General features: G+C 36.9%; 3 protein-coding genes across 4 annotated transcripts; all 3 read right to left on the reverse strand.

The window, feature by feature from the left end:
- Positions 1 to 416: 416 nt before the first annotated feature.
- On the reverse strand, positions 417 to 2,538 carry LOC107689669 (coagulation factor X-like). Its single transcript, XM_016487786.1, has 6 exons — positions 2,256 to 2,538; positions 2,064 to 2,125; positions 1,844 to 1,942; positions 1,269 to 1,358; positions 688 to 851; positions 417 to 563 (listed from the first exon to the last, which is right to left on the reverse strand). Exons 2-6 carry the CDS (start codon positions 2,092 to 2,094, stop codon positions 507 to 509), a joined length of 441 nt encoding a protein of 146 aa, XP_016343272.1. The 5' UTR covers positions 2,095 to 2,125; positions 2,256 to 2,538; the 3' UTR covers positions 417 to 506.
- A 1,756-nt stretch (positions 2,539 to 4,294) lies between these two features.
- On the reverse strand, positions 4,295 to 7,151 carry rras (RAS related). 2 transcript variants are annotated; one of them, XM_016487785.1, is made up of 7 exons: positions 6,873 to 7,151; positions 6,461 to 6,554; positions 6,156 to 6,243; positions 5,777 to 5,879; positions 4,750 to 4,858; positions 4,548 to 4,666; positions 4,295 to 4,466 (listed from the first exon to the last, which is right to left on the reverse strand). In XM_016487785.1, exons 2-7 carry the CDS (start codon positions 6,545 to 6,547, stop codon positions 4,379 to 4,381), a joined length of 594 nt encoding a protein of 197 aa, XP_016343271.1. In that variant the 5' UTR covers positions 6,548 to 6,554; positions 6,873 to 7,151; the 3' UTR covers positions 4,295 to 4,378. The 2 variants fall into 2 exon arrangements, with proteins under 2 accessions (XP_016343271.1, XP_016343269.1); XM_016487783.1 differs by having other exon boundaries at positions 6,842 to 7,151.
- A 1,737-nt stretch (positions 7,152 to 8,888) lies between these two features.
- Positions 8,889 to 12,546, reverse strand: LOC107689670 (dual specificity protein phosphatase 16-like). Its single transcript, XM_016487787.1, has 5 exons — positions 12,217 to 12,546; positions 11,888 to 12,032; positions 11,547 to 11,706; positions 10,915 to 11,038; positions 8,889 to 10,381 (listed from the first exon to the last, which is right to left on the reverse strand). Exons 2-5 carry the CDS (start codon positions 11,978 to 11,980, stop codon positions 9,304 to 9,306), a joined length of 1,455 nt encoding a protein of 484 aa, XP_016343273.1. The 5' UTR covers positions 11,981 to 12,032; positions 12,217 to 12,546; the 3' UTR covers positions 8,889 to 9,303.
- Positions 12,547 to 15,003: the final 2,457 nt, after the last annotated feature.

Here is a 15,003-nt window from a genome sequence, read left to right on the forward strand (position 1 = left end):
TTCTTTAAAAAAAAAAAAAAAAACAACAAGCAGTTCATCATACTCAACAAATACACATTTTAATTGTTTATTTAGTGATCCCATTTTTCCTTTTTGGATAAAACATTGAAAATACTGGCCACTAAGAATATTTGTAGTTTGTATTTTCTTATACTATGACGACAGCTAGACAACACTCTTAAAAATAAAGGTTCCAAAAGCAGAGCCATAGAACCACCATTTTTGGTTCCCCAGAAAACATTTCTGTGAACAGTTCATTAAAGACTTTAAAAATCTAAAATAAAATTTTTCCACTATAAAGAACCTTTTGTGGAATGGAAAGTTTCCATGGATGTTAAAGTTTCTTCATGGAACCATAGATGCAAATAAAGAACCTTTATTTTTAAGAGTGAAGGCTGCTTGCTTCAGTGCTATGAGGCATTACGTTGTCGGTTTTATTTGACAATTTAATCCAAATGTTTGATGTACATATCTTAAACTATATCTACAAAATATCAAATGAAACCTTAATGAAAAAGAACAACCTTACCGTGACTGCTGACATAGGTTTTCCAAAAATTAGCCTGTTGGAAAACAAAATAAATAGCACCAAGTAAGTATACATAAACATGGCTATAACAGGCTTCTGTTGTGTTCACATTTTCTTGTATACTCTTTTTTTTTTTTTTTTTTTTTTTTTTCTCTCACCATCTTTCTGTCATCTTCAAACACCTCTCTGGCCTCTTCATATGAGCATATTTCCTCCATGCATTTTCTCTGTAGATCGTCAGGCACCACTACCTCAAAATCCCAACTGTTATACAACAGTTTACGGGAGAGAAACGAACCTGCTGACTTCTCTTCTAGGAACACTGAGGAACACAAGAGAATATGAATCATAATGAGAATCAGCTATTCACCACAAATATACATTCAGTCGTGTCTTTTTACAAACAGAAAGAACAGCGCAGTATATAGGAATGTAATGAAATGGCAGCTAACGATAAAGACAGTTAAAAATGCAAATAATTAAATTTAATAAATAAAACAAACAAATTAATTATGTTGCATTAAAGGTATGAAACGTACCAATGTTTACAATACACCTAAAGGCCAATGTAAGTGATTGGCCAATGTGAGATTGTGCAAAGGTCTAAGTCTTTGATTTGAGCATAATGAGTTGCATCCAAAAAACACACCATAATACTAACTTATTAGCAACAATAGAAGATAAACCCAAAGAATTTCAAACACTGGCTATTAAAAAGTGTTCAGCTTTTCATTATTACCATCATTTCCACTGTAGATCACTCTGCCCCAAACAAGATGCAGCAGGAAAAGCAAGCTGAAACCTATCGCTGGAAACCCCAGCATTGTACCTGTTCAAACCAATATTAAGAATATTACAAAGATTAACAGGCTATAGTTTGATTAATCCATATGGAGGAAATATATAACTCTAAAGAATTCGTCACAAAAATATTCTCCAGAATTAGAAGGAAAATGCTTTTACAATATCGTCCTCTATCGGTCATTGCACTTAATCAAAATCAAACATTAATCTTTATATATTAAGAAAAAGAGTTATAGGCCTACATATAGGCTACATAAAATATCAGTTTAATATCGTATTTTCAACACTGCAACTTAGATCAAACACACATTGACAAAATTGTGGCAACGCGAAGGAATGACTGAATATTTATTTTAGTATTTTTAAGTAAGTAGAGTAACAGTGCATATCTGCCCATTAATTTTGAAAACAAGCTGCACCACAAAACGCACGACAGCAGAAAGAAAGCAAAACTACTGCACCTGCGTGGCTGCGACTAAAGAAAAACGACATTGGTCACCGCCTGCTTACCTTGACACTCTTTTGTGCTCCGAACAAGGAAACTTTGGATGAAAAATACTTTCAGATTTCTCCAGAGATTTCCTGCCTTGGTGCTGTAAATTAGTATGGCTATGGATAAAAAGTACGAATACAAGGTATTCACATATTCGATGCTTTTAATTTAAATTCTTCCATAAATCGACTGTGTTCTCATTCACAGCGACATTATAACATCGCGTACGAGACATACCAGTTTGACAACAGTTCACAGCCGTGAGCATTTGTAGGAGTGGCAGTGGGATGTGACGGAACCTCCATGACGAAAAATCATTAGTATTAGTAAGTTTCAGTGCTATATATATCGCAGTTTAATGTTCAAAAATGTCATTCATCTTCTGTCATTTAAAACAAACAAACAAACAAACAACGCTCCCCCGTGCACCTTCAACAGCTTCCGGTTTCAACAGGCGCCTTGATTGGATCAGCCTTCCTTTTCAAGGATAGTTATGAATTGGACCCCTTTTCTTCTTAGCAAGAGCCGACCTGACAACAGCTTTTAATGAAGTTACGAAAGTCAGTCCTATAGACCTGATATTTGTCTTATATTATCGCGTTAAAACGTGCGTTACCACTACACTCAAATTCTGTGAGTAAACCACATCATGCTGGTTTCTTCTGTGAATTCAGAATCTCACTGCGGTTTGATTCCCTCCCAGCGATTAACATTTTTCCTCACCTCACATGTGGGAATCATTTAGCAACAATTGCTTGTAATGCGCAGGGTAGTTCTCGACTCTTATCTGATTGTTATGGGCCAATAAGAATAGAGAGTGTTAATTACAAATAGAGATTAATAAAATTTATATGAAGCTAAATAGTCAGTAGGAAAAAATACAAAGCATTAATTTATTTATACTTTAGTCATTCGTAATGAATAAAGTTTATAATTAAATGTTATTACTTTAATCATTATTTCCTCATTCCTCAGCATCTGAAGCCAAATCCAACAATGGTATGTGTGAAAACCGTTTTGAATACTTTTAAAATGATTCACCCAATAAATCAGTCATCCATAAATTCTTACATGAAACGGTTTAGACATATTTTAATTGTGTACAAAAGAATATTGTTAGATTTAGATACAAAACTGGAAGAAAAATGGTGTCTGATATTTCTCCAGAGCCAACAAGAACATAGCTTAAATAAAAAAACTGAAATAATCAGACTTAAGACACGAAATGATATTGAAATAAGAATGAGAATCATCCTGTTACCATATTGTGTAATTCTGTTAACAATGCAAATTAAATAGTGCTTTGTTCTTATTTGTGGCTGACAAACCTGATCTACAACAGATTTTGCCAGAGTTTGAAAAAAAAAAAAACCATGTCCCTTTATTAAAGGCTGTGTAGCAACTCCCTCTAGAGACGAGTATACCATAAGAACGGCTATAGTGTGAAAAGGAAAAGCACCTAGTCTTGTTTTTTCTCACCCTAAACTAGGCCTTCTACCTATTTACAGAGTGACTCATTCCCTTACAACACTGATTAATACCATGCTTTGTTAGTACATTTATTTGGCAATTCCTCTGTATCGCTTTTTTATCACGGTCTACGAATAAAGGTGCAAAAATCACAAGCATGTCACAATATCATGTGAACCTGGAGACAGACTGCCTTATTCTGCATATATGCACAAATAGAAGTACCTTCAAAAACACATCAAATCAAAACTAAAAAGAAACGGATCAAAATAATCCCACAATAAAACCACACAATTTGTCCATTTTTAGTGTTAAACTACATTAGAAAACTATTCACGATGACAAAGCTAGGTGTGCAAACATGTACATTATAGCCTTTGGTTTGTAAGAATACTAGCATTTCAGATACTGGACCCATTGTTTCGACACTACTGTCTACACTAAAAATACTCACGTTATTAAAATCACATCATGTCTTAGTCATTCCACATTGCTTTACCAGGAAGAGATAAATGAAAACAAGCTGGCTGAATATATTTTTTGCCACTGACGGGAAGCAAGGTATAGACTAAAGCAGCCATTTCAGTGCAGTTTCACTGACTAAATGAATCTCCCAAGAGAAGACAGGCTGAACAGAGCTCTGGGCCAATAAAATACTTTCCAACTTATCTTTTTGAGTCAGTAACCCAATATATGACATACAGATGACATAAGAACCATCAGAAGTTCTGTCAGCACAGCCTATGATTGCTTATGTGGTTGTTTAAATATGCATTGTTGCTACTGTTCACTACCTCAGTGGTAAAAAAAAAAAAAAAAAATAAATAAAACATGTGGATGAAACAAGAACTCCCTCTTTCCAACAGATTCACGGTTCGCTCTTATTTTATAGTCTAGTTTCTTCTTGAAAACCAATTCATACATACTGTAAAAGCCAATAAAACACTGATGCATACAGTGTCATACACACACACACACACACACACACACACACACACACACACACACACTGTGTAGACATATAAGGCACCAGGCGTGAGAGTGAGGGCTTCGGTCTCCTAGGCAACAGTGCAGAGGGGCAGTCAGAGCAGGGTGCAGGGACAGCCACCACTCTTCTGCTTCCTCGCATGATTAGCGGGGAGCGGTGGACTTTCTGTCTCCTGAAACTTCCTGAAGAAAGACGGTAATGCAAGTTTATCACAAATGCACTACGTTGTCAATCTCATAAGAGTGCTCCTCTATTCCAAATACCTTATTGCTCGCACAACCTCCACGAAGGCTTCATCCACATTGTGGCGGTTCTTAGCTGACGATTCCATATAGTGGATCCTGTTTTCTCGGGCAAATGACATGGCCTCATCTCTTGAGATCTATTTGAACAACATATTCATATGAATTGGCAGCCTATTTAGGGTTTTTCATTAAAACTTCAATCATTTGTGTAACACGTTACCACTCTCAGCTGGTCAAGATCTGATTTGTTGCCAACAAGAACCATAGGAAAATCATCTTGATCCTTCACCCGCAATATCTGAGTGTGAAATTTCTGAATTTCATCATAACTGAAACAGATAGAAAGTGTTTATTAGAATGACAAGTTTTTGCTCTACGAAGACAAAAGTAATACAAAATAATACAGAGTTCATAGAATGTCATTATAATTGAACTCATCTTGGATAGTAGCCTGTAAATTTAATTTGCAATAGACAAATATTAAAAATCTATTTTATGAGTGTTATAACTGCTAACAAAAATTACATGAAATATTGAAATATTTTCCTGAACTGAAATAAAAAATACTAGATAATGAAAAACAACTAGGAAAACTGATGATTCAAAAACTAAAACTAAAACAAATGTCAAATTAAATTTAAACAAATCAGTTCTAGTTTAAGGTTTGATAACATGCTATATTCTAAAATATTTTAATTAAACATAAAAATGTCACTAGACTGTGCTAAGAATTTTAACAGCATTAAATATATATATTTTTTAATTGACCAGTTAACACATTATTTCAGTCCTAAAATACAAACACGCACACAAAACAACAACAAAAAAATGTAAACGAACAATGAAACAGAAAACGAACTAAAACTAAACTGAAAATAAAAAATTTCACTGAAGAAGAAAAAATCTTCTTAACTCCGGAGGCAGAATAATTGATTGCAGTTTACAACTGTACAAATATTTGCATGGAAAATCTGGAAAATATAGTCTAATTCAAATCTGTAAGAAACCTCTACAGTTCTACTTGCCATTCAAATAGGCTCAGTTCATCGGTTGAGGTTCATCTGAAAACATGAGCACTCATAGTCTGCACTCTTATTCTCATCACAAACACATTCTGTGGTTTTCTTTTTTAAAACAAACACAGCCACATACACACTCTCTGTTCTCGTCACACAGCAAGGTTAGGAACTATCTATTCCCCTTCCTCTCGCACACACAGACACAAACACACTCTGGAAAACACCTACCTGCCACTGTCATTAAGAGCAAACACCAATAAGAAACCCTCTCCGGAGCGCATGTACTGCTCTCTCATCGCTCCAAACTCTTCTTGTCCTGCTGTGTCGAGGACTAATGAATAGGTGAACGACACAATAACACAAATGAATAGAGGGGAATATGCAAGATGAGCTCATCCACACAAAACATTTTTGCTTTAAACCTTGCTTTAAGCACAGCTGGCATGATGTCGTACTGACAGCAAGTCAAAACAAAACCTGGGCAGGAACCCGTAGTCAGTAATGAATCATACTGATGCAACTCTGACCAAAATCTCCCTTCCGAGGGAACCTGTGGAGCTTTTTAACACTCAATCCTTCCTATAAAAACACATTAATTCCAACTTACTGTCTAATCGTGTCTCCTTTCCATCCACAGTGCATATTTTAGTGTACGAGTCTTCAATGGTTGGGTCATAGTCCGACACAAAGTACGACTGTGAAAGAAAACAAATAATTTTGGTTGTTCACCAACTCCTCAACAAGGGCTTTAACATGAAGGAACATGCAAAGGAAAGCCCACTGCACTCTGAACTTCACACAACTCTTGCAACACACCCACAGTAATACTTTCCCACAGCGCATTTGCCCAATATTACGCCATAAATACATCTATATTTTATATTAAATTCCTAACAAATGCAATGAATGTACCTGAATGAACTGAATGGTGAGGGCGCTTTTCCCCACACCTCCACCGCCCACGACCACCAACTTATATCTTTCTTCAGTTGACATCATCCTACTCCTGCAAATATGAAACATTTGGTTATACACAAAAACAAACAAACAAGCAAAAAACTAATCACGTCTTCTTACTCGACTAAAATGGTTTTAAATGGAATAATGTTGCTCCATCGAGCATACATATTTAAGACCGTACAAGGCCTGGCATCGTTGATAAACCTCTACAGAAGGCTACAAAGTTACAGATTTTGGGCGAGTATGTATCATAATCCAATCTCTATGGTTCAATCTGTACAGAACAATAGCATTTGCAGATTGATAATTCTAAATAGGAAATAAAACAAATACCGTGATGGTCTGGACAATGATCGCCGATTACCTTTCTTCCGCAGCCGCCTTGGGTAAATTAGCCTTCTGGTGGAAAGTTAGCGACTCGAAAGTCAGACAACTTAACGTTAGTCCACTGCCAACCAGCGAATACTCTGACAACTTTAATAGCCTACAAATTCTCCCTTTTTACAAGCGATACAACCATCTTTCTTAGGGAGATAAAAAGCGAATTCCAGGATGTCCGCCCTCTGGATTTTTCTTGGTGATTTCTGGACTCGCTCTTGCTTCCGATAGCTTTTTTTTCATGACCAGGGGCAACTTTTTTCGTCTCTGAGTGTGTATCATCCGTACGCCTGAAATGGGCGTGGCTTTCGTCGTTATTTTTTCTCATCGAACGCATGATTTCGTTATCGGTGAGCCTCGGCGAGTTCTAATTGGCTGATGCACATGATTCGATTAACGATTCTGCTGTTACTACGCTTGCATTTCCGCAATAGGAGGCAGGCTATGATAAATGCGTAATTCGAGCGTGGTCTTTCCCATATTTGGCCAAGGCAGGGCCTGGTTTGTCTGCGTTAAAGTAGATGTTTACATAGAGCGTTCATTCAGCATTCATTGTTCATTTTTTAACTTGAAATGAGACGTTTGTCCAGATGTAATGTTTTGTATCTTATTTATTTTATAATTGAAGAGTTAAGATGCAAAAGCCTCTAAGTGCCATCTACATTTTCATCTAAAATGACAATTTTTATCAGGCTCCTATATTTATGTTCAGTTATTCTTTCACTTTAATGGTATAGAAAAGGACCTATACATTGCCATTAAAGTAAAATTACTGAATCTAAACAGGAACCTGATAAAAATGCTAATTTTAGAAGAAAATTTCAGACGGCACTTATTTCTATAGAGGCTTTTGCATCTGAACTCTTCAATCGGTAATTTTCCTTCCTAGTACTATACTAAGTATGTATATTTGCATAAGTTCTTTCTGTATATTATTTTGTGATACTTTGGCAATAATAATAACAATAATTAATATAATAACAATAATAAAAAAACTTAACGTTTGGATAATCGATGTGGATGCTGGATCACTTGGCTTGTATTAAACGAAAACTTCCCAGGATGTGACTAACTGTGTAGTAAAAATGTTTTTAGAAACACCCACCAGTTAATGTCTGCCTTTCCAACATTTTTGAGGAAACGTTACTCCTCTTCATTGTGACTAAACCAAGGGGAGTACATTTACAGTCGGTTGCAATAAATTCCCGCAAGATAAAAAAAAAAAAACGTAATGTATCATTATAAGTATATTTATTACTAAACGTTTTCTTAAAGGAATAGTTCACCCAAACATGAGCTGAAAATGTACTCTCAGGCCATCCGAGATGTAGATGAGTTTGTTTCTTCATCAGAACAGATTTGGAGAAATGTAGCATTACATAATTTGCTCACTAATGGATCCTCTGCAGTGAATGGGTGCCATCAGAATGACAGTCCAAACAGCTGATAAAAACATCACAATAATTCACACGACTCCAGTCCTTCAATGAATGTCTTATGAAGTGAAAAGCTGTGTGTTTGTAATAAATTAACTAAAAACTGCTGCTCCAACTAAAATAAGAGACTGCTAACCATAATACTGTTTTCTTCAATGAAAACGATGTCTCGCCTGAATCAGGAGAAAAATATGCACAGATCAAGCACTTAATACAAACACACAGGTTTTCACTTCACAAGACATTGATTGATTTACAGGAGTCGTGTGGATTGCTTGTGGGCCCATTCACTGCAGAGGATCCTTTGTAAGCAAGTGATGTAATGCTAAATTTCTCCAAATCTGTTCCATTGAAGAAACAAACTCGTCTACATCTAGGATGGCCTGATGTAAATTTTCAGCAAATTTAAATTTTTGGGTGAACTATTCCTTTAAGGGGCACAGGACCTTTGCCCTATTGATCAACTGGCGTTCAAATCCACAGCAAAATTTTGTATTTTAATAACATCTTATAATACAATTCAGCAAATAGTTGCTAAAGTAACACTAAAATGAAAGAGACAATGAGACAGAATAAAATAATTGTCTTTAATGAACACTGTTTTCAATACAAGCTATAGTGTTAAAATTCCACCTGCAAAATACCCCTTTATAAATAACAATTATCAGTGTATTTCAATAAATAAAGTCACAGGCAGGCTGTGCATTATAATAGAACAAATCGCTTATGTGCTTGCAAACGTTCAGTCATTTATTCACATATCACCAGTCCACCAGATGACGTGAGTCTGTCAAATAGTCTTGGAGGAACATGCAATTTTATTAAATAAATAAGTGAATTCACACAATCACACATATGCTTTTTCATTGATAGCGTCGTTGTCCTCATTTAAGTTCCTTCAGATCATTAGGGAGATACAGTGTACAGTCCTTGTTTACACCTGTATTTTTAAATAGCGCAGTCCATACAACCAGTCTCTCTTCAACATCTGTACGGCAAAGCAGCCTGTCCCAGTTTAACACGTGGGCCAAGTAGGACCCCAAGCAGCATGCGTTCGCACCAGTCCAGTATTTTGTTGACTGTTAGACTTACCGGAGACAAGGGGCTCTGGTCTCCAACCATACCCTCCACTGCTTCTACACCACCAATAACCTCTTTCTTGAAATGCTCCTCCGGGGAGGTTATGATACCACATGGTCCCTGGCTCTGCCTGTGTGATCTTGTGCTTGAATGGTTCAGTTGGTTTGTTTTTTGTAGCTCCACATTTGCTCTGGGGTTACTGCTGTTTAGTTTACTCTTTCTTCTTTGTGATTTTGAGATGCTGAGTCTAGCCGAAGCTTCCTCACTGATAAACCCGTTTGCCTCTTTTGGTTCTGTTCTGGTTTCTGATGTTGACGGCTCCAAATTGACTCTGCCCAGGTCATCTAACGCCCCCGTCTGGTCAACTGTGGAACTGCCCTGCCTCAGATCACAGCTGTTCACTGATGACCCCTTCTGGTGAGTCTGAGGAACTGCACTCACTGGTGTTAGGGAAAGAGTAAGGCTTTTGCGTTTCTCCTCTAGAGACGGAATCTGAAGGTAAGTAGGCTTGGGTAGGTTGGATTTTGGTGCATCCTGCTGTGTCTGGGATGTGACTTTGACTGGTCTTTGTACCTCTATGGGATTTGTGCGGAGAGTGAGCGCTCCGAGCTTGTCTGAAAGAGATAATGTAAACTCTGGCTTCATTACCTCATAGCGTTGGCCTCGGCTCTGAATAGTTTCCATTTGGTTGTTCTTGTTCTCAAAGTGCAAGTTTGCTTTGGAATCCTCAGTACATCCATTAATAATACAGTTTTTGTCCATGTTGTTCTGAAGGTTCAGGTTAGTTAACAGTGCCACTGTGGAACTGCTGTTGTTTTTTTCATTGGTGGGCTGTAGGCAGTTATCCAACGGTTTGACTGACTGCTGAACCTGAAGGTTAGTGTTATTATTCTTTAAAGACAGCGTTCCCTGGAAGAGCTGCAGCTGCCCCAAGAAGTTAAAATTCGGTGAAATAGTAGGTCTGCGTTCTTTCACAAACCTAAAGAAATGATCAGATAGTGATAATTAATTAGTGCTGTCAAACGATTAATCGCATCCAAAATAAAAGTTTTTGTTTACATAATATGTGTTTATACTGTGTATATCTATTCTGTATATATAAATACACACACATACAGTATATATTTTGAAAATATTTCCATGTATATATTTATGTTCATGTAATTGATATTATATTTAAATATTTTAAATGTATAAACAACATATTTTTCTTAAATATATACATGCATGTTTGTGTATTTATATATACATAATAAATATACACAGCACACACACATATATTAAGTAAACAAAAACTTTTATTTTGGATGTGATTAATCGCGATTAATTGTTTGACAGCACTATAATTAACTTATTTAAATAATCTGCATTCACGATAAAAAAAGACAAAAAAAAACAATGAAAAAAATTAATAACTCATATTCAATATTCATCTTCAACTCAATTTCCTAACTCTTTTTTTTTTCATAGAAAATGGCAGTAGAATTAAAACAAACAACATATGCGCATTACCTGTATGCATGATCCAGATCCATTTTCAGGCTATACATGACGTAGGCAACAGCAAGTGCTGGAGACCGAGAGATTCCTGCAGCACAGTGGACCAGGACTGAGCAGCCACGTGACATGGCCCCATCTGAAACAGTTTGTTTTAATTAAAAAAAATATTGTATATACTGTACAGTGAGACGCATTTTAAAACTTTTAGGCCTGGTTTCACAGACGGCTTAGACTAAGACAGGACTAGGCAATAGTTTCATTAGGACATTTAAGTCATTTTTATTAACGTGCCTTAGAAAAAACATTACCGGTGTGCATTTTGAGACAAAACAGAGGCACTGATATATTTTAAGATCAGTCAGTGCAAGTTTCTTTCAGTTAAAACAGCTCAGACTTACACTTTAGTCTGGGACTAGGCTTAAGCCTTGTCTGTGAAACTGGGGGATAGTGTATACCGAGGACTTTCTACCAGATGCATAAAAATGATCTTTTTTTTAAATTAGCCTCAAATTATGTTTTTTAGACAGACAAAACGCATCTGTTTCCATAGTCATAGTTCTATGCATGGATGCTAGTATTAATGATGTAATGCATTTGGGATGCAAATGCAGGCTGATGTAAGCACGGGATTTCGGGTCCCTCACCAATGAAGTGCAACGCCTGAGGGATCCAAGGAAGCAGGTCATCCCGCAGGGAGTCGTCTATTGGGATACGGAGGTACTGGGACTGGGGTAGAAATGAAGGTTGTGGGCAACATCGGCTCACACTTAGTACGTACGAGATGCCTCGGTCGGACAAATCATCCTGTGGGTACGAATAGCGGGTGAAAGGTGAGAAAGTAACTTTAATGTTCTGCAAAACACTGGCGAGAGCAAACTATTGTAGCAAATGTATATGCAAATAGACTATGCAGCAAATTTAATTTTAATATGGATTGGGGAGGATTATGCAACATGATAAATCGTTAGAGAATTTGTAAATATACCTGCGTTACGTCAGTCTCTGCACCAAGGTACAGATGCGGCAGAATACGCGACAACGGTGGCCGCTCGGACTGACTGTCCCTGTAGTAGACCATCTCTCGATTTTTTTTTTCAATATTTCTTTTATATATTTATATAACCCGAAACCTATGGAGAAAAAATACACTGAAAATTACTGCCTGAATCTATGACACAAAGAACACATACAGAATCCTAAAAGCAGGCCAACTGGTATCCCTAAAATGATTGAAAGTTTTCATGAATTGCATTTAACAATGGTAATAATATACAAGTTAGGCTTATTGACAACAAACTAAAAGCAGGTACTCACCAGTTCAGTCCGTTACAGATCAGCAGAGTGCGTAGGAAATCAAAAAATGTTGAAGAAGTCCAACGAATCTAGTGGATGAACGTTGTAAATAGCACAAACAAACAGGAGAAAGCATGAAGTATATATATATATATATATATATATATATATATGTATCTGCTTGATTATAAAGAGATCCTTGATCTCTCTTCTCGGTAGTTGTGCTCCCGTGCTCCTCTCCGCTCTGTCTGCGCCTCTAACATTATTTGTTGTTGTATGTCTATACCTGCGCGAGGGGGGAAAAAGATGAGGTCATCCAGTTTCCAGAAGCTAAGAATAGTACAATTCTATATGATGTCATTTCCAGCCAATCAGCGCGCAGGGCTCGCTCCGTTTGTTCGCCATCATCAGTTTGCCCTGAAGACCTTGGCATTTTTATTGTGATGAATCGTGTTTTACTCTCTGTAGGTTTTCAGACAAACACGCCGCTTTCATTTGCAAATCGAGTGCGTAATCTGTCAAACGAGACTCTTCTGTCCTTCTAGATGCTTTTGTAAGCCAACTCGTGTGTAAAGTCCCATGCGAGCAGTGTTTCTCTCGTAAGCAAAATATATTATTCAGAACGCATAGTTCACTTGTCCGCATTTACCCATTGATATCATTGTTATACTATATTAACCTTACGCGATGCACTGTACCTCAGACATATTTATGTTTCAGTGTCATGTGTTTTTATCAGATTGTATCACTAAATGATTGTTTTTTCTCGCGCTACAACAGCTGCAAAACACATTCAATTGCAACAGACTTAAAATTCGATTTATGTTAATTAAATAAACTATGAATTAATTGCTATACCACCCTGGGTAACAAAATGGTGTCTTGCATTTTCTATTTAACAAAAGAATGAACAATGATGCAAACATTGAACATGGCAAAGATATTGTCTTGAAAACCCTGCATAATATTTTTCTGGATAGATGAATAATATTCACTAAACATACAGGCCCATCTAATCATGAACTATATATTACTTTGTATCTTTCACAGTATAAATCAACCATATTTAGGGTGTCCAGAAATATGATTTATACTGTGAAACAAATAACAGACGTAGAAAATATATATTAATTTTCTATCAAGTTGACTGCTGGCATTTTTGCAACCCACCATTAGAGTTCTGTCAGACGTGTAAACCTTAAAAAAAGACTATGGCTGTCTACATAAAATAATTGTGGTTTATTTCCAATCAGAACGAAATAAGTGTAAAGTTTGGAAAACATTTAACTTGTTTTTATATTACAGTTGTGTTACATTGTTAAACCTTTGTTATGGCCCACTTTACATCTGATGAAGTCGGCCTATACAATGTTGTGCTGAAAGATAATGACCTATTTTGTGCTTTGTGCAAGTGTGAGATTCAGCTATCTGCCCTGTCACCCTGATCTGTGCCCATCCCTACCACACACACACACACACACACAAAGAAAACACCTGGTTCGAGTATATGGCATAATTTTACTTTCACATTATTCAGTACAGAGTAAATTTAATCTAACACAGGTATCTGACAGGTTGAACAGCGATACACCGGGGCTGCATTAGCTAGCGGATACTGCAGACACACGCAACGACTGTGACTCTAATCAACTACAATGACGATGTCCCCAGTACTGCATCGAGGTAAGCGTGACCCCCAGCTGAACTAATATGACAATGTCGCATAAATTCCATTATATTTTTTCACATGGATCACACAGAATAACACCACACACTTGCTCACCAAACGATGCTGACCAAAATCGGTATGATCCCTGTACGTGACTGACCGTTGGCAGCTGCTTTGGTCCAGTGCTCCCCCTTAAGGCCCCGTCCTCTAAGCCTAAGAATGTGTGTACAACTGCGTGCATGTGACGACTTTTCACAAACTACGTGCTTTCCCAGGTTTTATCGCTGCAAAAGAAAATATGGGTCTCCAGCTGTGGCCACTCACCACTCAAAGTTAATAGTGTATGTCATGTAAGGATTTAGTAATGAGGTCACCACTATCTACTATTAATTTCAGTCAATAACTGTGCTGGAAGAGTGACAGATGTTTTTTTTTAACGATATTACAAAAAAAAAAAAAAAAAGACATTTACATGAAGGTCCACAGCAGTTGCACTCTTCATGTGCAGAAACTCACACACTGGCGAACCTGACCCACCCTCTGCTTCATTTGCTCTTTCTGATTCTAGTTCCTCCCCAGTTCATGTAACACTGTATGACTAACCTGAAACGTTATGCCCATTCACTTGTAGTACAGAATGGAATGTCCAAAACAAGAGCAAAAACATTAGACCATTTAAGAAAGCATACAAACACACTGACAATATACCACTATCAAAAACAAGAAAAAGACATACAAATGCAACCACGAAGGGTAATCATTTACATGGTTTATATATATATATATATATATATTTATATATAGAGATTTTTTTTAATAAACATTGTCAGATATGGGGGTCAGGACGAGTACTGAATACATAGGACAAGAATAGGAAAAAGGGGGTGGGACTATAAAAGCCTTTCCTCTCAAAGTGCACTGGCCATTTCTACGTCGGAAAGAACGTAGGTACGGTGTGATAAACTGGAAATGCATGTGGAATCTCTTTTTTTTTTATGTACACCAATGGCTCTGGATGTAACTGCTTTCAGTGGAGGAAAGCGAGAGAGAAAGCGATGGGGGTTAGTGATTCTGGCCTCTTTTAGGGAAGTGCCATTGCGTTAGTGTATTGAGATTGTGTTTTCTTGTCCTGCTAATAG

Source organism: Sinocyclocheilus anshuiensis, unplaced genomic scaffold (genome assembly GCF_001515605.1).
Source record: "Sinocyclocheilus anshuiensis isolate Anshui unplaced genomic scaffold, SAMN03320099.WGS_v1.1 scaffold813, whole genome shotgun sequence".
NCBI lineage: Eukaryota > Metazoa > Chordata > Actinopteri > Cypriniformes > Cyprinidae > Sinocyclocheilus > Sinocyclocheilus anshuiensis.

Coding starts and splice junctions, on each gene's coding strand:
- LOC107689670 (XM_016487787.1), bottom strand. CDS start 11,980: ATGGTCTACTACAGGGACAGTCAGTCCGAGCGGCCACCGTTGTCGCGT. Junction 11,707..11,887: donor CAGAGACTGACGTAACGCAG/GTATATTTACAA, acceptor TCGTACCCACAG/GATGATTTGTCCGACCGAGG. Junction 10,382..10,914: donor GATCTGGATCATGCATACAG/GTAATGCGCATA, acceptor TCATTTCTTTAG/GTTTGTGAAAGAACGCAGAC.
- LOC107689669 (XM_016487786.1), bottom strand. CDS start 2,094: ATGCTCACGGCTGTGAACTGTTGTCAAACTG. Junction 1,943..2,063: donor TGTGAACTGTTGTCAAACTG/GTATGTCTCGTA, acceptor TTTTATCCATAG/CCATACTAATTTACAGCACC. Junction 564..687: donor TTGAAGATGACAGAAAGATG/GTGAGAGAAAAA, acceptor GTTTTCCAACAG/GCTAATTTTTGGAAAACCTA.
- rras (XM_016487785.1), bottom strand. CDS start 6,547: ATGATGTCAACTGAAGAAAGATATAAGTTGGTGGTCGTGGGCGGTGGA. Junction 4,859..5,776: donor GCTCTTAATGACAGTGGCAG/GTAGGTGTTTTC, acceptor TATCTGTTTCAG/TTATGATGAAATTCAGAAAT. Junction 4,667..4,749: donor ATCTTGACCAGCTGAGAGTG/GTAACGTGTTAC, acceptor TTGTTCAAATAG/ATCTCAAGAGATGAGGCCAT.